Raw genomic sequence first — 23,057 nt, 5'->3', positions numbered from 1 at the left:
AATTCGCCCCTTTGGCTTCCAACTAGGACTTGTTACCGCTCAAACTAGCAGGGGACCTAAAGGGAAAATGCTAGGCCAAGGGCAACAAATGGAGACTTAGCCCATTGTCACTACAGTTAAGGCTCACTTCAATTTACGAACTTTCACCGTTGGGAGGAGACCCATAAATTATGGAGTTACCAATGAAGGATAAGTCAATGAAATAATGTGGAGTGACCCAAACAATCCCTTTTCCTGGAAGAGTTAGAAGGAAAAGGCTTGCTTGCTTCCTAAGTAAAGTAACAATGTCTTCTAGGGAAAGGAAAGGAGGATTCAAGAGTTAGGTTTATGGGATATGAGTTATGAAGGAACTTTCCAATCCCTAAAATCCTTATTGTAATTGGTATCCCGAATGGTTCTTGAAGAATTGTCTTTTCAAAGGAATGGGACCACACTGGACCAAGTGGACCCGGTCTAGGATAGGGGGGATGAGTATAGCAACCAATGATGTTCTTACCCTAGACAAGGTTGGGAAAGGATCAAAGAAAGAACTTTCACTTGAAATTGTTGATTTGATCCTATGAGGTACTAGCCTTGGGGATGTTAAGGAGAAGTTTGATCTCAGAGCTAGGGCTTGGCTTTTCTCCCAACTCCACCGTTGGAATGGCTTAAAAATTGGAGGAGACCTTGAACAAACACCAATGCAGGAGACACTGGGAGATCGAACTTTTTGGAGGGCTAGCTTGGCGGGAAATTGATGCCCTAGATGCCCCAACTTGGCTAGACCTGGAAGAAGGTGAAGAAAAGTGATTTTTAGTGACTCCCTTTTGGCAGATCAATGCCTTAGTCTTTGGGAGAATGGAGTCTATGATGAATATGAGTAGGATTTTTTGGTTCCCAATCAAGGAGGCCTCAAGACCACTTCGTTATCCTTCTAGGTCAAGTAGAAGCAATCTTGCAGCTTTTATACTTCGATGCGCAAAGGGAATGGCTTTTCAAGGTCAAATTCTTTGATAGAATTACCCCTAGGAGATTTCGTTCAGATTACACGGCCCATACATTGAGATGTTATAATAGAGACAAAATTCCACAATTTTAAGCAGTAAATGCATGCAACAATTAGCGCTAGAACAGCGAAAATCCCAGTCCAATGTATTATACAACAAAGTAAAACAAGAATAACATTAAAAGCGTGTACTTACATGTAATAGAATATATCCAACCATTCACAATTGACAAGAGAGAAGCACCAAGAGAAGATAGACCAATATCTACACATCAAAATTCATCCATAAAGCTCCATTTCATCCCCTAGAAAAAGTGTGAAAATCTCAAGACAGAGAAAAGATCCAAATCCAAAGTGATAATGAGCAAATGAGCTCATCTCACTTGTATTTATAAACAACTTAGGAGTTCGAATTAGCCTCCTTGGCCTACATAAGCCCCAAAATAAAATAATGTTCTAATAATTCAACTTTTGGTGACAAGCCCACCAAACTAACTCATAAATGATAAAATAAGCCTCTCAAGAGGTCAAATAATAATCTATGCATGTCATAGGGCCCTCTAAGAGGCCTAATGAGGTCCATGGGTGCCACAATGAAGAATAGGACCCTCAAAAGCAATGGACAAGGGGTTGGCCCCTTGTAATACCTATGGTGCTCCAAATGACATGTGGGGGCACACAACTGTCCTCATGGGTCTCCAAATAAATCTAAGATGTTGTCACATCATCGTGCAAGGCCTGGATCATCTGACACATGTATGGTGTAAATCTGGGGCCAACTGGGCATGATGGATCAAGTGCATCTTCCTCGTTTAATAAGTGAACCACGAGCAATCTTTGAATGGCTGTGGAGATCGATGGAGTGTTGCCTGCTACTGTGGAGGCCATTGCTCTCAATGCACACCCTACAAGTGCCAATGTAGCCCTCTTAAGGATTAGGACCCCATATAGGGAGACCAAATACAAAATGGAGACCATTTGCAATCCTGCATAAGATCCAATGCATCCCCTAGCCTTCCAGTACAACAGGTCATTACAGAAATCGAGTAAATGAGCTTACCAAATCATGGACCACAGGTGGGGACTTCATAATGGCCTACCCTTCCATGATGGGCTTCGAGATGTGCCAATGTCTCCTAAGCTCCGAATGGGGTTAACCAATAATCCTATTAGGTGGTTTCTACTTCTAAAGGGGATGATATAGTCAGGGTACAGCCTTCAAAAGGCAGTGCCATGTGACAGATAGGTGAATGAAGTAGGGGATGAAAAGGGGCAGCCCTGGGTCACATGTTTGGGTACAAGAGTAACTAATAAGAGGGAAGCCCACACTTGGGTTTATAATGTATAGGAGAGAGCAATCATGGTACATGAGGTACCCCAACCTCGATTTTTCCACCCTTCTTTATATGCCTTTTGCCTTTTTATGATTTTCTTTAATTAACTGCTCGGAGCTCAAGGGGTGAGAGCATGATGTATAAGATATAGCAACGAAAACCCCCTTTTAATGGTGGGGCGATTCATTGCCCACCAGGGGTTGGGACAATCATGGGTTCCTATATGATGAAGGAGGTTCATAGAACCTATAGGAACCAGGGTGATGGCCATGATGATGGGGTAGAGCTCATGTATTGGCTTTTGCCCACGTGCTAAATGTGTTTGTCTCGACCATCTTTTGCATTTTTTGGTACATTTTCCTATTGAATGTGGCCATATATTATTTTATCTTTCTTTTAGCTGCATCATCCTTCGGGCTTCATTCCAGGCCATGAACCAAGGTGTGGGCAAGGGGAAGGGGCATGCTAACACTATGTGGACCCAGTGGAGGAATGTGGACCCAAGTGGGAGAAATGATGAATGGGGTGATAATGAATGGAAAGAGGGTAATATAAGCAGATAAGGGAACGGGACCACGCAACCAAAATCGGGGTTTCCCATGAAATACCATCCCTAGAGTCAAATGGTCAGTAAAAGAGATCCCACGGGACTAGAATCCAAGGTTAATACCTAAAAGGGGTCTAGGGAACAAGAGCAGGGACCTAGCCCATTCTTTCTGTCGAATCCACCCATTAATCCATGCCTAGAAGTTTCCATGATAAGCAAACTACAATACCCAATTTCCAAATGACAATGTTGATTTGTGGTAGCATCAGATGTGCTCTAGCCATGACAATTGGTGGAGAGGCTAAAGCACATGAGATCTCCAAGACCCAGAAATGGTTTGGGCAGATTCTAACCGGTTTGGGAGATATTAAAATAATTAATATTTTTAATGGAGTTCATAAGTCTAAACTTAGGGAAAATAAAATATTAATGGGTATTAATATAAAACTGGGTTAGAAGGTTCCAAAAGTCATGGATCAAGCCAAATCTAATCTTAGTCATTGATTACAGATTTAATCTCGGCCATTGATGGACCAAAAAGAGAAGTATAAGAGGGGGCTTGAGGGTCAGTTGAAGAAAACACAAGAGTGATCAATGATTCGATTTTCTAGAGCGGGGTTTGCTAAGAGAAATTGAATCAGTGATCAACAGCGACGGGCAGTGAATACATAGCAGAGAGGTAGAGTTCGTACCAGAGAGACAACACAGAGCCCAAAGAGGTTGACGCAGAGGCAGCTGGGAGCAGTGCAGAGCTAGGAGAGGCCAGCATATGTGACGCAGAGGGTTTGAGGGATGACGCAGAAGCTTCAGTAGTTGCGCAGAGGCTAGCAGAGTTGACACAAGGGCCAAGAGGCAATGCTGGGAGGACTTTCGTGGGCAAGATTGGGTGCTGGTGAGCCGGGTAGGGTGACGCAATCCCTATCAGAGTGACGCAGAGCAGTGGAAGCTGCACTTGTTGTTGTGAGATCGTTCATCCGATGATTAATCAGCCGAAATATCTCTCTGAGGAGAGGCACTACTACCGAGGGCATTCTCTGTTGGGTGAGCCATTCCTGGCACCCTAGTTGTATTCTAAAAACTGCATAATAATAAAACCCTCTGAATAGCTACACCAGTTTTCCCACATTGGGTTTTTCTGGGGACATTGGTCCAAAAATAATGATGTCACTTGTGTGCTTGTTTTCTTTCAGTTGATGATTTGTAGATGTTGATATTTTACTAGTGTTTAATTTTAGTATTTACATGGTAAATAACTTGTAAGTAATTAAACAAGTAGGAAGAAATAAACCAGATAGTACAGGAAGAATTTTTAATAGGTTAAAATTAGAAATTCCAACAAATGCATACCTTTAGGTTCAGGAGGCCCACCTTCAAATATACAATCATGGTTGGCTCAGGTGGTGGAGAAATGGCACAATGAGCTTGGTGGCTGCAAGGGGCTGCTCACTGAGAACCATCTTGGAGAAAAAAAAAAAAATCTCCTATAGATATTACCCACAAAATGGTGGGTAACAGGACCAACATTTTTTATTGATTGCAATAGCTCTGCAATGTTTTGGGAAGTTGCACTGATGAAGGAGTCATAACTTGCAATAAACACTGCACCACTAGCAGAATCACCAAGAAGATTTATCAAATGTTGGTTTCTAATATTTGTCCACCCATCTGATACAATGGATACCCCACAATCCACCCACTCATTTGTAAAACGTGTCAAAGCTCTTTGAACCTTTGTTTTTTCTCTTTCTAATAACATTGTTCTAGCTTTCTCATAGTCGGGGCTCTTGTATCATTTTGGGGCTTCATTGATGCCCTTAACTATATCATGCCAATAGGGAGAGCAAAGCACATTGAATGGTACACCGCAAGCACAAAGAAATCAGACTATCTTTCTATCCACATCATCCCTCCCAGTAACATTTAGGAAATCCCCTATTGTTCTACTTCAAGAGGTTGCAGAAGTACCATAAGGAGATAAGTTACCAAATCTAGAGGTTGCACTTGATTCAAAATGAGTTTTTTGTTTCTTGTTTTTTTTGTTGTGTAGCCTCCTCTATTTGGATGTATTTTCTTCTTTGTTCAGTTGAAACCTTGTGTCAAATTGTTATCCCCATGGCACCCTTTTTCTCATCACTTTCCACCACCCCACCAAGATGCGTCCTCACACAAGTCTATGAACCACTATATGGTTTTCCTCCATGACCACCACGAGGGCACAAAAACTTGTAGCTTCCACCACCTTTTCCCCCTTCAAGTTTCGTCACATAATTCCATTAGGGTGTCAATGTAGCATTCCCCTCTTGCATTTCAGTGTCCTCTTCATCCCCTTCCTCTTCAAACACTTCCCCCTCATGATATATTGGGTCACTCATATGGGGACCACTATCCTCTTGTTCTTCTTCTTCCCTTCTATTCCTATCCCCTTTTACTGTCATGAAAACCAAAAGTGGAATGATATATATAAGCCAAAAGAACACCATTTTGGAATATGAATATAGATGGACAACCTACAAAGAAATGAGCAAAAAGAAAGAATGGGAAAGAGTAGGTGAGGGAGGAGAAAAAACACAAATAACAATCACAGAAAAATGACGAAGTTTGGGGTTTGCACTTTACCTCTTTAACTCTTGTAGATAACGGCCTTTCTTTACTCCTTCACTCCTCCAAGCTCTCCTCAAGCCTCTCTTCTCTGAAGAAATTTCAACCCCCACTCTGATTATCAATTTTCCTTATCACTCCATGCATTTAGTTTTAAATCCAAGCATAATAAAAATATTCTAAAATCTGGAAATGACAATATTTTCTGAAAACACAAATTTAGAGATTTCACAACTGCTGAAATTACAGAAATAAAACACAGCAAAATTATGACAGCCACACATAGAAAATAACACAATGATTTTTGGTCAATGTGACCCTAGAAAAACCCCCTACAACTCTTGGGAAAAACCAGTTTGAGAGCTCTTCTTTATTTCTGAAAATGCTTTTATAGAGAAACTGAAATACACAGTAAAATTTCGAGCAATCAAAAATTACAACTTATCTCGATTTTTGTGCTTGAACTCCACCTCGAAAATCGTGCCAATCAGCAAACAACCAAAACAGAAATTTTCCAGCAATAAAACAGCATTAAATGTTGTATGCCCAGCCTCAAAAAACGTGCCCAGAACTTCTTGTACAGATTGTATGGACCGTATAGATTTCAGCAGTACAGTTGCCTCGAAAATCATGCCCAAATCTGCCTCGAAATTCGTGCCCTTGTTGTTGTACCTCTTCCTTGATTTTTGTGCCTTTCTCCTGCTATACGGTTTTGCCTTGGAATGCATGGCAATAAATGTTGCTGCGCAGATTTGCTAAAATGTCTTCTTGTTGCTCTCCTTCACTTCCTCACTAAGAATTTTTCTCCTTGCTCTCTCTTCTCTTTCTCTCAAATGCTCATGAAAGAATGAATTGATCTTTCTCTCTTCTCTTTTCCTTTGACTCTCTAAATGACCTTTTGGGTTACCCTAAGATCTAATGGCTGAAATTCATTTAAATCTAGGGATGAGAATAAATGTGCATTTGATTCTCACTTTCTATTTTTTAAGTCACTCACTTAAATAAAGACCCACTTAGCCTTTTATTTCCATAGTCATGTGTTCACTTTCTAATTCCTCATTGACTTTAATAAAGTCACCTTTAAATTAGAATGTAACTTTACCACTTATAAAGTCACTTTTAAATTAGAATGTAACTTCACCACTTATAAAGTCACTTTTAAATTAAATTGACTTTACCACTTATAAAGTCACTTTAGGAGAAAAGTACAAATAAATTTGGACACTTTTCCCTACGCCAAAGATCAAAGTCTTAGGGAACCACTTGTCCTCTTGTACCCAAATTTTAACACTCCCTCTTACCGAGGAAAGTGTTCCTCACCACTCCCATCTTGCCTCTGAAGTAGACATGCTTGCCCCGTGGTAAGGCTTTGGTGAAAATGTCCACTACCTGCTCATTTGTGGAAATGTACTCAAGCTTGACAACTCCCTTTTGGACATAGTCTCTAATGAAGTGATACTTGATCTCAATATGCTTTGACCTGTCACGAAAAATTGGATTCTCTGTGAGTTTTATGCAACTCTGATTATCACAGTAAGTTACTGAAGGTCTCAATGCCTGACCAAATAGACCAAACAACATCTTGTGAAGCAATAAATAGACCAAAAAACATATTGAAAAGCCATATGGCCTCACAACTAGCCAAACTAGCAGCCATATACTCTGCCTCAGCTGAGCTCAATGCAACTGATTGTTGTTTCCGATTGATCCACAACACAACTGTCGAACCCAACCCAAAACAGCACCCGGAAGTACTCTTCCTATCTGAAGCATAACCTGCCCAATCTGAATCTGTGTACCCTGCCAGTCTCAGTCCATCACCCTCTCTATAATCCAGACCAAAATCCACAGTCCCCTGCAAGTAACGAAGAATGTGCTTTGTAGCCACCCAGTGCATTCTCCTGGGCTCACACATGAACTGACTCATAGTGTTAACTACAAAACATAGTTTTAAAATTCGGCCGATTCGAAACGGAAACGGCCAAGTTGATCCGTTTCATTGCCCAGAAATATGACTCGGTGGAGGAAATGGTTCGGGAGGCCGAGTCAGCCATGACTCGGCCAACTCGGCCGTTTCCACATCTACTCGGCCGAGTCATTAAATCCGGCCAGTCAACCAAAAAAACAGGGATTTTTCTAATTTTTTTTCAACTTTTTAACATTTAGCTAATTGTTGGGGACTCCAAGGTGTTTTTTAAATTGGTTAAGTGCTTTTTGGGGTCCATTCCCCTCTCCTAGTATTGATATGCTATTCAAATTTCATGGCATTGTTAAATTCTTAAAGTAAAAGTGACATTATCCTTGATCTTCATTTTCATCCTTTTACTTAAATTTTTAACATTACCATGAAATGACTCAGGATGTTTGAGAGTGGTTCCGGCCTCATTGGATTTCATATGGAGAAAGTAGAATTTTAGATTTCATTCAAAATCCAGCAGACTTATCAGTTTTTCAAGATTTCAGGATTGGAGGATTGCAATGTTTCCATTGAATTTTGTCATGTTTTAGGGTATGGAACTCGTATTTAATCAAGAGCACCAATCCCTCTATGTACCTTGATGTTAGTGACATTGGTTGTCGAACTCCTCCAGGATTCGCTCCCAAACCAAGAGCTTCTGAAAATGTCACTCCCACTCCCGTTTTCACTCTCGCTCCCCACTTTCGCTCCCACTCCCAAGTAACACTGAGCCAGATGATGTTGGCAACTCTAGCAGTTGCCAATAGTACTAGTCACAAACTTTTGTTGTAGAGGCCATTTATAGCTTCCTCGGTTATGTGTTTTTGTTTTGATCTCTATATCAACATCGTGTATGTATTGGACAATGCACTGGGTGCCATTTTGATATAATGGATATATTCATGAGCCTACTTTGATCATATGTTGTCTTCTATCTATATTCTAATGCTGTGTGTTTGGAAACATGAATGAAAATCTTTAAAATTATGTGGTTTTATAAAAAATAAATATTTAATGTATTTTTTACAACGACCGAGTCACTGAAATCGAGCCGGCCGAGTTGATACCGAGTCGGAGTCGGAGTCGGAGTCGACCCTCGGCCGAGCCGGAGTCGGAGTTTTAAAACATTGCTACAAAACATATATTTGGTCGAGTGTTGACCAAATACATCCATTTACCAATCAGCTGTTTGTATAGAGTAGGATCCACCAACTCGGAATCAAAAGCGTGAAGCTTCTTCCAGTTAGTGATCATAGGTGTGGACAAGGGTTTGCAGTCCTCCATGTGAAATCTGCTAAGAATATCCACAATCTACTTCCCTTGTCCCAGGAAGAAATGCCCCTCCTCCTGCCACACCTCCAATCCCATAAAATAATGCATCAAGCCAATATCCTTCATCTCAAACTCTAAAGCAAGATCTCTCTTGCAGCCCTCAATGAGTCTCTCTGCACCAGTGATGATCAAGTCATCAACATACAACACCAGAATGAGAGGCTCCTCACCCACTAGAATGAAGTATAGGTTCGGATCAGCCTCACTCTTTGTGAAACCCCACTGCTGCAAGTATGTAATAATCCTAGAGTACCAAGCTCTAGGAGCTTGCTTCAGGCAATAGAGTGCCTTTTTCAATCTACATACATGGGACTCCTTCCCATGCACCTCAAAGCCCTACAGCTGCTCAATATAAACCACCTCCTAAATGAAGTCATTGAGAAATGCGGTCTTCACATCCATCTGGTGGATCTTCCAACCCATCTCTGCTGTAATCGATATAATGGAGCGAATTGATGTATATCAAGCTACGGGAGTGAAGGTCTCGTCATAGTCAACTGCGTCTACCTATGAGAACCCTCTAGCCACAAATCAAGCCTCGAACTTATCGATGCTTTCATCTGCAGCATGCTTTATCTTGTAGAGCCATCTGGAAGTAACAACTGATTTACCTTCAGGCCTCGACACTACCTCCCAAACATCGTTCTTCATAATAGAAGAATACTCCTCCATCATGGCCTCTCTCCAGACCTGCCAGCTGGCTGCCTCATCATAACTAGAAGGCTCGGAGTCAACAATGCTTGTTACCAATCCCGTGTAATTACAGAACCTCTCAGGTGGTTTACTCTCTCTAACCTGTCTCTTTGGCCCAGCAACTGATGTGGCCTCGCGCAAGGTATCTTGAAGCCACTTGGGTTTCCTCTTCCCTGAGCATACTTCTCCCACCGGAGTGAAAGAATGCTCATCATCATCAGAAGGCTGAACTCCTGAAGGCCTGCCAACTGGCCTCATGCCTGAATCTGTGCCTATAGATGTTGAAGTACCATGCGAACTGTCCATTAGTGGACTACTCTGTGAACTGCTCTATGGATTGCCCTACATGCTGCCCGAAGAACCACCCACTTGACTTTGACAGCCACTGCTCACTGATGGACCTGACACTGTAATCAATGTACCTCCTGATCCCTGACCACTAGATCCCTGTGACTGACTCAACTACTCTTGAGGGTCTGGTGACTCTGGATAGTCTAACTCCCGTGACCTCCTGAAAGCTCTCTCCTCCTCGAACTTCACATCCTGCTTGACAACCACTTTCCTCTGCGCAGGAATATAAATCCGATAAGCTTTCGAAGTCTCGCTATAACCCACAAAGATGCCCTTGTTTGCAGTGGGCTCTAGCTTGGTCCTGTTCCGGGAGTTGCTGCTCCATGCCATCTGGGGTTGGAATGAGAACTTGTACACCTTGGCATGGTGCACACCAATCACTCCAGCTTAAGAAGTTGGAGTTCCCCTAGGATATATAAGCACCTGACCTCTGCGGAACAACACATCATACCCTTTGTCCTCAAGAACTGAGACAGTTATCAGGTTCTTCTTCATTCTAGGCACATATAGAACATCTGACACTTTCAAGGGAGGTTTGGGTCCCCTATCAAATGTCAATGTCCCCACACCGACTGCTCTAACCATGATGTCATCACCAAGTACTACTTCCATATCAGTGTCATCCTCCGAAAGCTCTGATAAGTACTCTCTGACTCCTGTCATGTGGCGGGAAGCGCCACTGTCAACATACCAAATGCTAGAAGATGCTCTGCTAGTAGCAGGGAGTGCACACTCCCTCTGAACCTGTATGGCAGGTGATCCTGCACTAGTGACCTCACAAGCTATGAACCCAAACTCCCAATCAAAGCTCTCTGAGAAGCTCTCTATCTCTGCAGAAGTTACCATGGGTTTGTCTCTCCCTTTCTTGTTCTTCTTCTCCGGACACACAACAGCATAGTGTCCCAACTTTTGACAATTCCAACATTTGACTTTGGAATAGTCTTTCTCCTTGTTCTGTTGCTTGCCTTTACCTTTGCCTTTGCCTCCACTATTGGAAGCTTGTTTCTCTGCTCTGCCCTTCTTGCCTCTTGCTAACAATGCCACATTGTCATCCTCCTCCACCTGTTTGGTTGCCCCAAGATGGTTCTTTTTTATCTCATTTTGAATGCAATCATCTCACAACCTCTCCCAATCGGGAAGGTTTTCCCATGCAACAATGCTATCCACAAAATTCTCCCAAGTCTTGGGAAGACCATTCAAAGCAATCCTCACCAACTCAGTGGGTGCAATGATCTCACCTACGGCTGCCAATTCATCTCTCACTGAAGTGATCTTTGTGAGGTATGTTGTAGCACTGTCAGTCTTAGCGATTTTAATGGCCTTCAATTTCTCCTTTAAGACCATTTTTATGTTTTCATTTGAGCTCTGGTCAAGGCTGTCCACATTTCATGTGCATACGTCTTTCCTCTCACATGAGGAATGACACGATCTTTGATTCCTTCCAGAATCAATCTTTTTTCCTTAGCATTCTTTTTGTTAAACTCTGCCAACTGTATAGGGTCAGCAGGCACTGCTACTGGGTTCTGTGTGGTATTTACCATAATGCTCCAGACTTCTGCTTCCTCAAAGATGCTCTGGATTCTCTCATTCCATGCACTGTAATTGTTCTGCCCATCCAATTTGTTTTCTACTCTCAAACCCAAAGACATGTTTCACTATCCTACCAAACTGAAATTTTCAAATCTGTGGTAGAGGTTTCTGATTTCCGTGTAAAAATCAGTTTGCTGTAAATTTCACTTTGTTGTCCCAAACTGCACTTTTCAGCAGGATCTTATGCAAGATTGCAGATGGTATCCCTCTTGGGTTTGGTCTCCCTGTACGGGGTCCTAATCCTTCAGAGGGTTACATTGGCACATGTAGGGTGTGTGTTGACAGCACTCCATGGGTCCCCAAGGATGGTCAGAGATGCTCGAGATACTCCCATAGGACGAGAAAGATGCACCTGGTTCATTTTTACCCAGCCAGCCCCACAGATGTATCATGCACTTGGCAGCTGACGCGGGCCTTGTAGGACGATGTGGCATCCCCTACACCATCATCAGAGCCCTTGCAGACGACCTACAGGCATCTTCGACTCATTTGGACACCCATAAGGTTATTGTTGTGCCCCCACACCCATTGGGAGCACCAAAGGTTTACTTTTGACAGTTTTTCTCTTCATTATGGCACCCATAGACCTCGTTAGGCCTCTTAGAGAGCCCTACGACATGCATAGATTATTATTTGACCTCTTGAGAGGCTTATTCTTTCATTTATGAGCTAGTTTGGTGGGCTTGTCACCAAAAATTAGATTATTAGAACATTATTTTATTTTTGGGGCCTATGTAGGCCAAGGAGGCTAATTTGAACTCTTCATTAGTGTATAAATACAAGTGAAATGAGTTCATTTTCTCATCATCACTTTGGATTGGATCTCTTCTCTCTCTTGATAATATCGCACTTTTTCTTAGTGGATGAATTGGAGCTTTCTGGATGAATTTTGATGTGTGGATTTGGTCTATCTTATCTTGGAGCTTCTCTCTTGTCATATTTTGGATGGTTGGATATATTCTATTACATGTAAGTACATGCTTTTAATGTTATTCTCGTTTTACATTGTCATATACATTGAACTGGGATTTTCTTTATTCTTAGGGCTAATAGTTGCATGAATTTACTGTTGATTTTTGGTAAGCATCATATGTGCTCTAAGCCTCAAAATTTGCAGGGAGGCTAGAACACATGTATTCCATATACCTAGAAATCGTTTTGGGAAATTCCACCTAGAGACGGTTTTATTAAAATAATTAATTGTTTTTAATGGAGGCCTAAGTGTTATATATCTAGGGGGGATAATATGGGGTACCAAGGGAGGTACCCAAGGTAATAATGTAATAATGGGATGGGCCATAGTAATAAATAAGGTGGTTAACCCATATCATGTAAGGGACCACAAGTAGTTAGTAATAATGTAATGGACCCATGGTATTAGTTGATGGTATGAGGGAACCATGGTAATGACCCATAGTATTGTATGTATGAGGCCTATATAGAGGCTAGAGACTCCATGTCAAGGAAGAGTGTCAAGGATTATTGTATGAACAGGCATATGGCTTGTGGAGTACTCTCCTTCCTTAAGGAGTGAATGTATGGTGTTGCCCTACCTTAAGGGTTTGATCAATAAAGAATCATTTCATATTATTTCTGGGTTTATTTGCATTGTCTTATATTTTTATATCAGATCTATAATATTTCTGGGTTAGATCTATAACAAGTGGTATCAGAGCTATAACAAGTGGTATCAGATCACTTTCTTGGGCAAAAGTGGAGAATTTTTTTTAATTTTTTGCAGGATTTCGGGGGCGGCGAATTTGCAGATCAGATCTGTATGTTTTGGTGCAAGACCTGCAAAATCTAATTGCAGATCTGGATTCTATGTGAAAAAATACCCGATTTCAAAAAAAAAAAATTGGCTGAATCGAAGTCCGGATGAAGGAGATATCACTAATCTAAAAATCAGTGGTGTTGCAGACAATTTTTGGGGCAGCGAAATTGCGGCGCAGATCTAGACGTCCTGGCACAAGATCTGCAAAATTTAATTGCAGATCTGGATTCTTTGTGAAAAAATACCCAATTTCAAAAAAAAAAAATCAGTCGAATCGGAGTCCGGATGAGGGAGATATCGTTGATTTAAAATCAGCTCTTTTTTGCGGCAATTTTGGTGACAACGGGAGAGTTGCAGCGCAGATCTGAAATTCTAGTGCCTGTATCAAGATTTCTATCACATGGGCAGCTGCAGAATAATTGTTCCATTTCTGAAAATAGGTCATAATAGGGATTCTGAGCGATATTGACGAAATTGTGACAAATTCAAAATTTCACCATTTTTTTTCAAAACCCTCTTCATGGCTTCTAGCAATGTTCTATTATTTACAGGAAAAGATAATGGTCCTACTATTGAAGAATACATACAAAAACACAAGTTATTATGGACACATCATTGGAGAACTTTTGTAGTGTGTAATTTTGAAGACGAGGCAGCCACATGGTGGGGATTACTTAACCAAAAGAAGTGTTCCAACCTGCCCGATGAAGAATTTGAAAAATTACTTTTAGACAGATGGTCTCATGCCAGAAAACAAGATCAGGAGAAACATGTGGGGCTATTTCCTACTGGTATATCCTTATTGCAGGTTCATGGATTGATTCAGAAGGAGAAAATCATTGTGTCTATAAATCTGAGTTGCAAGCACAATCTCATAAATGTCAACTTGGAAAAAAATTGCAAGTTCCAGCAAAACACATTGAAAATACACAGGTTGATGATGAGGATGTTCAAATTTATAAGGATTTGAAGCTTTCTATGAATAAGTATGTGTTGCATGGTGATTTTTATGTTTCAGATATGGATAACATAGATGTTGTTTTGGGATACTCTTGGATGGAATCAGTGGGTACTATCAATATTAATGTGCAGAGAAAATTCCTCAAGCTCTGGTATAAAAGGAAAAAAGTTACATTACAGGATATTTCCATCAATAAACAGGTAGAGTCCATGGAGATTGACGCAGAAGATGTTCCAGGGACTGACATATCAGATGATGAGCAGTTGATGGTCGACAATCAAACACAAACAGAGGCTGAAACCGAAAAGGTTACAGGTGCTGATACATCAAATGAGGGCTCAGTGGTGGAAGTAATATTGGAAGATAAGACACCACAGCAGGCACCACAACATAACAGTCAGGTTCCAGTAAGGGGTGAATTAAAGAAAAAGACGTTGTGGGTTAAAACTTCAACATATCATGACCCACATCACCCCGTAAGACAACCATCAAGATGGCAACCAATTAGCCACACAGACAACAACCCCCGCAGGACAGATAGAGAGGAGCGAAGATCCACCTACTACACATCAACACAGAAGAGCTACCACGGTCAACTTCCATATCAATCGAGCGAGGCACCAGCGAGACCGAGGGTTCACCTCTCTCTTGGATGGCTAGATGCACGTGCATGGTACCAGTGGACTACTCTTTTGAATAGATCTTATTTTTTGTGTTCTTGCCATGTTTCGGGGACGAAACATGCTAAGGGGGGTGGAATGTTATATATCTAAGGGGGATAATATGGGGTACCAAGGGAGGTACCCAAGGTAATAATATAATAATGGGATGGGCCATAGTAATGAATAAGGTGGTTAATCCATATCATGTAAGGGACCACAAGTACTTAGTAATAATGTAATGGGCCCATGGTATTAGTTGATGGTATGAGGAAACCATGGTAATGACCCATGGTATTGTATGTATGAGGCCTATATAGAGGCTAGAGACTCCATGTCAAGGAAGAGTGTTAAGGATTATTGTATGAACAGGCATATGGCTTGTGGAGTGCTCTCCTTCCTTAAGGAGTGAATATATGGTGTTGCCCTACCTTAAGGGTTTGATCAATAAAGAATCATTTCATATTATTTCTGGGTTTATTTGCATTGTCTTATATTTTTATATCAGATCTATAATATTTCTGGGTTAGATCTATAACACTAAGTCTAAACTTAGGAAATTAAAATAATTAAAGGGTATTAATTAAACTAGGGGTGAAACTTCTAGAAGAAGACAGCCATTGATTAGAATCTAATATGGGTTGTTGATTGATCAACGAGAGGTTATTATAGAGGCTTGTTGGGCATTTGGAAAACACATCGAGTGAGAGATTAGAGATCAATTTTCGCAAGCGTGTAGCACAACAATTGCCAAAGAAGTGATTGAGGTGATTTCTTGCAGTGAGGGGCAAAAATAATTTTCCGGTTGGAAAGTTTTCTTGATCCAGGGATACATTTTAGAGGAGGCAGAGGGAGATTCAGAAGAGGCAGCGCAGAGCCATGCTGGGCAGCGTAAAGCCATGCTGAGGCAGTGCAAAGCCTGAGAGGAGATTCGAAATTTGTTGGAGAGTCTAGTTCTAGAGTGTTAAAATTGGCAACTAGGTCCAAACTCCATGTGGGTCTTCTTATTCATGGCAGCGGATATTTTTCTTGGATTCCTCTCATTGAGAGGTGTAGGATTGATCTAAAGATCATCCGATTCCGTTAAATATTCATGGAGATACGAATTTATTTGTGTTATGGGACAATTCGTCAAGGTTGGCCAGCAACCAAATTGCCCCCACTTGTGCTCAACGTTTTAGTATAAAAGGAGGTGGCTTGTTAGTCATTTGAGTAACATACATTTTCTATTATGATCTCTTCCTCTCCACTCGTTTGGGTCATAGTGGAAGGAAGAGTCACTAAGAGTATACGCTGCCATAGAATGAGTGCCCTAAGCATCTACGTTGTCCTAATAGAGAATCCTATACACTATCATGAAATGAGCCTAACTCCTATACACTGTTATGGAACCTAAATCCTATATGTTGTAATGAAATAAGCCTAAATCCTATATGTTGTCATGGAAGGAATGCCTAAACTATACGTTGTCATCCTTATGTTAAACGTTGTCCAAATGAAGCCTATACGTTGTCCTAAAACAGAGAATTGCATAAGGGTATTGACTGCACCAATGTCTTGGGTTTAGGTGCAGTCATGACCATGTGTAAGGAGGCAGCAACAGGTTGATATTCTCGACATATCTATCTCAGTATAACAATGATATAGCAGCAGTCATGACATATGTTAATCATGGTGAAGACTAGACAGTGGACAGCAGACTATGTATATGTATATGTATTACAGTCTTTCCATAACTCTGAACGTGTAATAGGTCTCAGAGATGTACAAGAGATATTAGGCATACCTATGAATGGAGACAGACAGTCTCAAGAGGTATCATTCAGATCTAGTATGATGCAGTCCTGATGTACTTCCAAGAATAGTAACAACCTTAGCCCTGATACAATACATCGTCCCACTCTACAGTAAGGCACAGGCACAAGATATGATCTTGGAGTTGAAGATCAGGATCTCAATGAAGGTTACATCAGTGGTGCAGCATGGTGCATAGTGACAGTGGTGCAGCACAGTGATGCACAGTGCAACATGGTGCAACACAGTGATGATGGACATGGTGATGGTGCAGCATAGTGCAAAGTGACGATGTTGCAGCACAGTGATGCAATGCAACATGGTGCAACACAGTGATGATGGACATGGTGATGGTGCAGCACAGTGATGATGGACATGGTGATGGTGCAGCGTAGTGCACAGTGACGGTGGTGCAGCACAGTGATGCATAGTGCAACATGGTGCAGCATAGTGATGATGGACATGGTGATGGTGCAGCATCTTTCAGCACAGTGATGATGGACATGGTGATGGTGCAGCATAGTGCACAGTGGTGGTGGTGCAGCACAGTGATGCATAGTGCAACATGGTGCAACACAGTGATGATGGACATGGTGATAGTGCAGCACAGTGATGATGGACATGGTGATGGTGCAGCACAGTGATGATGGACATGGTGATGGTGCAGCATAGTGCACAGTGACGATGGTGCAACACAGTGATGGATAGTGCAGCATGGTGCAGCACAGTGATGATGGACATGGTATGATGGTGCAGCACAGTGATAGGTACAGCAAGGTGATGGAATCACCTGAGTCCAGATCAGCTACCTCATGTGACATCTTCTTAGAGAAGATCTTTGCTCTTAATTTTGACAAGTCAAAATGTTGACTTCTGATGTATATGTACTCTCTCTCTCTGCTGAACTAGTGAAGAACATATAACAAGAATTGATCAAGGGTTTCCCCACATTGGGGTTTGTCCCTCGAAAGCACCACATCTTGTGTCCTCTTGTCTTGGCTTGTCTTCTGCAATTTATGTTTATGTTCTATCTGCAGTTTACTTTAATGCTGATGTGATTGCTAATCTGGAAAAGATATTGAGCTAACTGTGAAAATTGAAATAAATTTCTCTAAGCATAGAACATACCTAAACTTAACATAGAGCCAAAAGCGGGGTGTGAGACCGTAAGGGCAGAAAGTCGAAGTTCCAGAGGCAAATTGATCGGCCAAAGAAGTGACGCAGTCCCCAGAAGCTATGATGCAAAGCAGCGCAGTGATTACGCAAAGGCAGCTAGGGGCTAGCCATTCAGTGTTTGGATCAGTATTGGATCGCCAGTGATAGTGTGAGGTATATCTCACTCATCTCTCTGCCAGTGAGATTCTCTGTATTGGATAGCCAGTAAGGCATCAAAAGATTTTATTTAGAAACTACTGCATAATAATACAAACCCTCAATTGTTGCACCAGTTTTCCAACATTGGGTTTTTCCGGGGACATTGGTCCAAAAATAACGATGTCACTTATAACGGTTTCACTTGTGTGTGTTATTTCTTTCTTTCTCAGATTCTTGTTTCCGCATATTATTTAAAGTTGTGAAGGCTGCAATTGTATTTACTTCAATATTTACAGTAGAACACAGCAAATAACTTGAATGGATTAACAAGTAGGAGAAGTAATATCAGTTTGTTGCAGTGGTGATACGGGAATTCTCGAATTTTCACATTTACTGCTTAAGTTGTGGAATTTTATCTCTATTATAGCATCTCTCAATGTATGGGCCATGTAATGTGAACGAAATCTCCTAGGGATAATTCTATCAACGAATTGATCTCGATAAGCCATCACCTCTTGCACATCGAAGTATAAAAGCAGCAAGATTACTTCTCTTTGACCTAGAAGACTAGCAAAGTAGTCTTGAGGCCTCCTTGACCAAGAACTAAAGGTCCTCACTCATATTCATCATAGACTCCATTCTCCCATGACTAAGGCACTGATCTACCAAAAGGTGGTCACCTTAAACCAACTTCTTTCACCTTTCCATGGGTCTAGCCAAGTTGGGTCACCTAGGGCATCATTTTCCCGGTGAACTAGCCCTCTAAAAAGTTCGATCTCCTAGCCCCTCCTGCGCTGGTGTTTTCTCAAGACCTCCAAATTTGAGGCCATTTCAAAAGTGGTGTTGTGAGAAAAGCCAAGCCCTAGCTCTGAGATCAAACTTTTCTCTAACATCCCCAAAGGCTAGTACCCTATTGGTTCAATTCAACACCTTTAAGTGAATATTCTTTCTTTGATCCTTTCCCCTACCTTGTCTAGGCTAAGGACATCATTGGTTGCTAAACTCCTTCCTCCTGACCTAGACTAGGTCCACTTTGGTCCCGTGTGATCCTGTTCCTTTGAAAAGGCAATTCCTTAAGAACCATCCGGGGTACAAATTTCAACAAGGATTTTAGGGATTGGGAAACTCCTTCACAAGACAAGTCATATCCCATAAGCCTAACCCTCAAATCCTCCCTTCCTTCTCTTAGAAGACATTGTGCCTTGCTTAGAAAGCAAGCTCGCTCTATTTTCCAAACTATTTTGGAAAGAGATTATTTGGGTCATTCCACATCCATTCATTGATTCATCCTTCATCGATGACTCCATAATATACCGGGTCTCCTCCCATCGGTGAAAGTCCGAAAATAGAAGGGAGTCTTAGCTGAGGTGACAGTGGGCTAAGTCTCCATTTGTTGCCCTTGGTCTAGCATTTGCCCTTTAGGGATCCCCTTTACGCCCCCTGCTAGTTTGAGCAGTAACAGGCCTAACAGGTTGTTGTCTCTTTGTTTTACGCAGACTTTTACAGTCTGATTTTCCAAGACAGCAAGTTGTTTTGACCCATACGTTCTAAACTAGCAGTCCAAACAGCAAAATAATAACATAATTGGATAGGATAAATTTAGTACACCAAAATCGACTAACGACACCCTATACTTTCTGTTATTTCATGTCTTTTAATCCACTGTTTAGTTTTCTACGGCACAGTTATACCCAGAAACAGCTAGACAATGCCAGATGTTAACACCTCCACCTCATTTTAACACCATCTAAGGCATTGGTATTATCTGGAGTTGATTGAAGTTTCAATTGGGACTCCTCCCTTGACCATTTAGGGGGTTGTCGGGTCTAAATAATGGGGGTATTGGGCCGATGTGACAGTGGGTGTCTGCCTTGTTTTTGCCCATCCAGTGGGTTTGCCAGGACCTTAGTAACCCTGCTAATCAGATAGATAACAACACCTTTAGCCTCTAGATTTTGGCTTGTGCCCACTTTCTGTGTCACAAATGCATATACATATCCCTCATTTCTAATTAAAGTTTAAAGAAAACATTTTATTCAAGAAGTATTGCAATGTACTTGGATCATTACTTAACAATTTTTTGTGTGAATACAACTCTTTACTTTATTACAATTTATGTGTGCGTGTGTAATCAAATCCTCGGTCATCGCAATATATCACTTCCACACCCAAACTGCATACATTACTAACCAAGCTTCAATTGTCCTAGGTGTTTCCAAATATTAATATGCATGCCTATGTGACAATTATACCAGCATAGATCCATCTTAACTTCAGAATCCAGATCTATTTAACACTAAGCGGGATCGAAAGAAATTGAAATGCAAAACTCTCAGCTAAACGATCCTCAATTAAGGTGAAAATATGTTGGTGTGTCTTTCTATGTGTGTGTATCTATGAGTGTATACAAATTAATGCTTTGTATTTATTTTCTTAAATTTTCTTGTTTACATTCCAAATGTCATTTTTGTATTTTGATTTATAAACATGAAAGTTACACATGTCATCCATATTAAGCTGTTATTTTTTATATTTTTCTCAAATAATATATTGGATCAACTTATGCCATATGTCATGTTAACATTAAGCATAGACATTACACATCATCCTCATACTAAGTTGTAAAATGCACCGCCTATAAGAAAACAGGAGTAACTGCAAGGTTTCCATCTTTCCTTAGTTTGGATTTTGTATTTTTTGCCTTCAAATATACACTACAATTAGAAACAAATTTAAAGTTTATACCCACTTTAGAATCCAAAACAAGCAAATATTCTCAATCAAGCTATGTGGTTCAATTTCATCGTAGAATAACTTCTTTATCTTTAAAGCATGAAGTCCATACATTCAACTATTAGTATGGAAAAGCTAAAACCCAACTGACTTTAAAACAAGCAATTGGAATGGACCAACGAGAGAATCCCGAGCTCAGCTACCAGTTCAAATCTTTTGCTTATAATACCAACTTAGTCGATGTTAGAAGATGCAATTAGACAAAAAAAATGATGAAACAAGAGAAAAAGGCTAGATAAAGGATACAAGCCCGCTTCAATAATTGGTTCAGTCATCTGCACATATGAGACATATCAGTGATATAAATCGCAAACCGATCAATTAGAAATCTAGAAGGTAGACTCGATTTAAAATGCTAGAAATTTAACAAAACAAACATGGAGATATCACTCTCTCTCTCACACACACACACATATATATATAATTTATTTTCTCAATGATAAACAATTTGGTTATTTTTTGGGTTCAATTCTCCTTGGGTCCAACAGGGTCAGGCTGCCTGTGGTAGAGTCAACTGGGCGGGTGTTAGGCCCCACTAGGGGTGTTACGCGGAGTTAAAAAAAATAAAAAATAAACAAAACTGCTTGCAAACATGATTAGACATGGACTCACTACACTCATGTAAAAGATATGTTTTTATTATAATGAACTCAATTGATACAATGGGATTGATCCCCCTTTATATCAATGGTGAGACAGTTGTGCTATCGTTATAATGTAACTACTTTCTTATCTAATTATCACTTTAATAGTCACTTATAAACTGTGACTTTTTTACATTAGATAAGCCCTATACTCTTAACACCCCTTCATAAGGCTTACAATACAATTACAAACATCAACTAAACAATATTTAAATGTTTCCCTTTGACAACCACTGTTTGAACCAATTTGAGCTCCATCAAGCTGCCTCAGAACCCTCGTAAAGGTGGAGCTCCCAATTTGAATTCTCAAATTACTGGACTCCACCTCCTTGGACTCCCGAATCATGAATCTCCATAATTAAATTACTGCACAGCAATCCACATGCATATCTCATAACCCCATATTGAGAGATAATTCCTGAGATCTACAAACTCCTAAACTACTAGGTAACTACTAACAACCATGTTGAGCATCACCTACACTTGATCCCTTCCTTGTCTACGAAGTATGGACTCTTAAACCATGAAAGCATCATCTATTTTTATTATCCTTTCTTTTGATCACAAACAGGGGCAAAAGCTTCTCCATTACATCAAAAAAATGTCGATAGAAGGTTGAACATCAAATAATCCTATGGAAATATCTCCATCTGTCAAGTCGCCAAGGTACTTAGCCAAGGTGCCCACCTACTTCTCTAGGATAGTATTCCGGGTATAGGGTTTATGCATTCCAAACATACAACTGCTAGAAATAATACTGAAAAGCCTAAATTTACTAAAAATCCATAAAATGATGCTGCTGAAAAATAAAATCAAGAAACAATAGTCTATGTCTGAGTTTAAAATTTCTGCCTTTTGAATCTGGGTATTAAATAACTTCATGTATGTGAGTGTGCGCACACACTTTAGTTCAACTAAATTCTGGATTTGGAAAATAAGCTTCCCATTTATAAAGGATATGTTTTTGGTTTACCACACAAAATCACAGGAAAAATACCTTTGTTCTGTTGAGTTTTGTAACTCAAAAGGTACTTATATTTTGTGTCTTGACTAGGACGACCTTGATTTGCCTCTTTAGGAGCTTGCATGCGACAAGCAGAGTGTGCAAGTGAGTTGCAAGCATGTGAATGTGTTACATGTGACATGCATGAGATGTGCATGTAACTCAAGCTAGATTATGACTTGTACTTCAGTTAAAGTAGAGAAAGCTAAATATAGGATAGTTAACTAAAGTGAAGTCGCTTATATTCAGTTAACTTGACGAGCTAATTTTGGCCGTCAATCTTAGCTTAGGAAAGTTATAAATTGAGCCTAAAGTGAGGAGCTAAGACACAACAGCAACACAAAATTGAGAGAGGCTTCTCAGTGAGTGTGTGTTGGGTCCAAGAGAGTGCAGTGAGACTAGTGATCATTTTTGTAATTTGTATTTTCTCAGTTGGGCCATTATCCAAAGACGGGAGCCCAAGTAAATTCCATGATTAATTTATTATTGAAGAACTGTTGACTGGGCAGAAAACTGTTTATGCGTATGGGGTTTAGATCGAGTAATTTTGCTTCCACTAAATATTTTTGGTTAAGAACATAGCCATGTATTAGTTGAGTTAATAATTGTTGGGAATCGATTATCAGGTGTTGGGTTCGGGAAATTCTAACATGCTCATGTGTCTTCATTATAGAAATTTCTTTTGTATAGCATTTGTGTGCTCTATATAGATCTACTTGCATGGATTT

General features: G+C 40.5%; 1 protein-coding gene across 7 annotated transcripts in view; it reads right to left on the bottom strand.

Annotated features, from left to right (window-relative positions):
- The window catches only part of LOC149138932 (uncharacterized), a 251,773-nt gene that overhangs the window by 107,107 nt on the left and 121,609 nt on the right, over nt 1–23,057 (bottom strand). For all 7 annotated transcript variants that reach the window (XM_089452900.1, XM_089452904.1, XM_089452902.1 and 4 more), the window contains one exon: nt 20,929–20,957. In XM_089452900.1, coding sequence (XP_089309026.1) covers nt 20,929–20,957 — 29 coding nt within the window. The remainder of the gene's footprint in view (nt 1–20,928; nt 20,958–23,057) is intronic.

The sequence above is a fragment of the Pinus tabuliformis genome, chromosome X, assembly GCF_031772625.1.
Source record: "Pinus tabuliformis cultivar Carrire ecotype Pingquan chromosome X, CPIR1, whole genome shotgun sequence".
Lineage (NCBI taxonomy): Eukaryota > Viridiplantae > Streptophyta > Pinopsida > Pinales > Pinaceae > Pinus > Pinus tabuliformis.
Note: the sequence above shows the minus strand (reverse complement) of the source record. Positions and strands in the feature narration are given on the sequence as shown.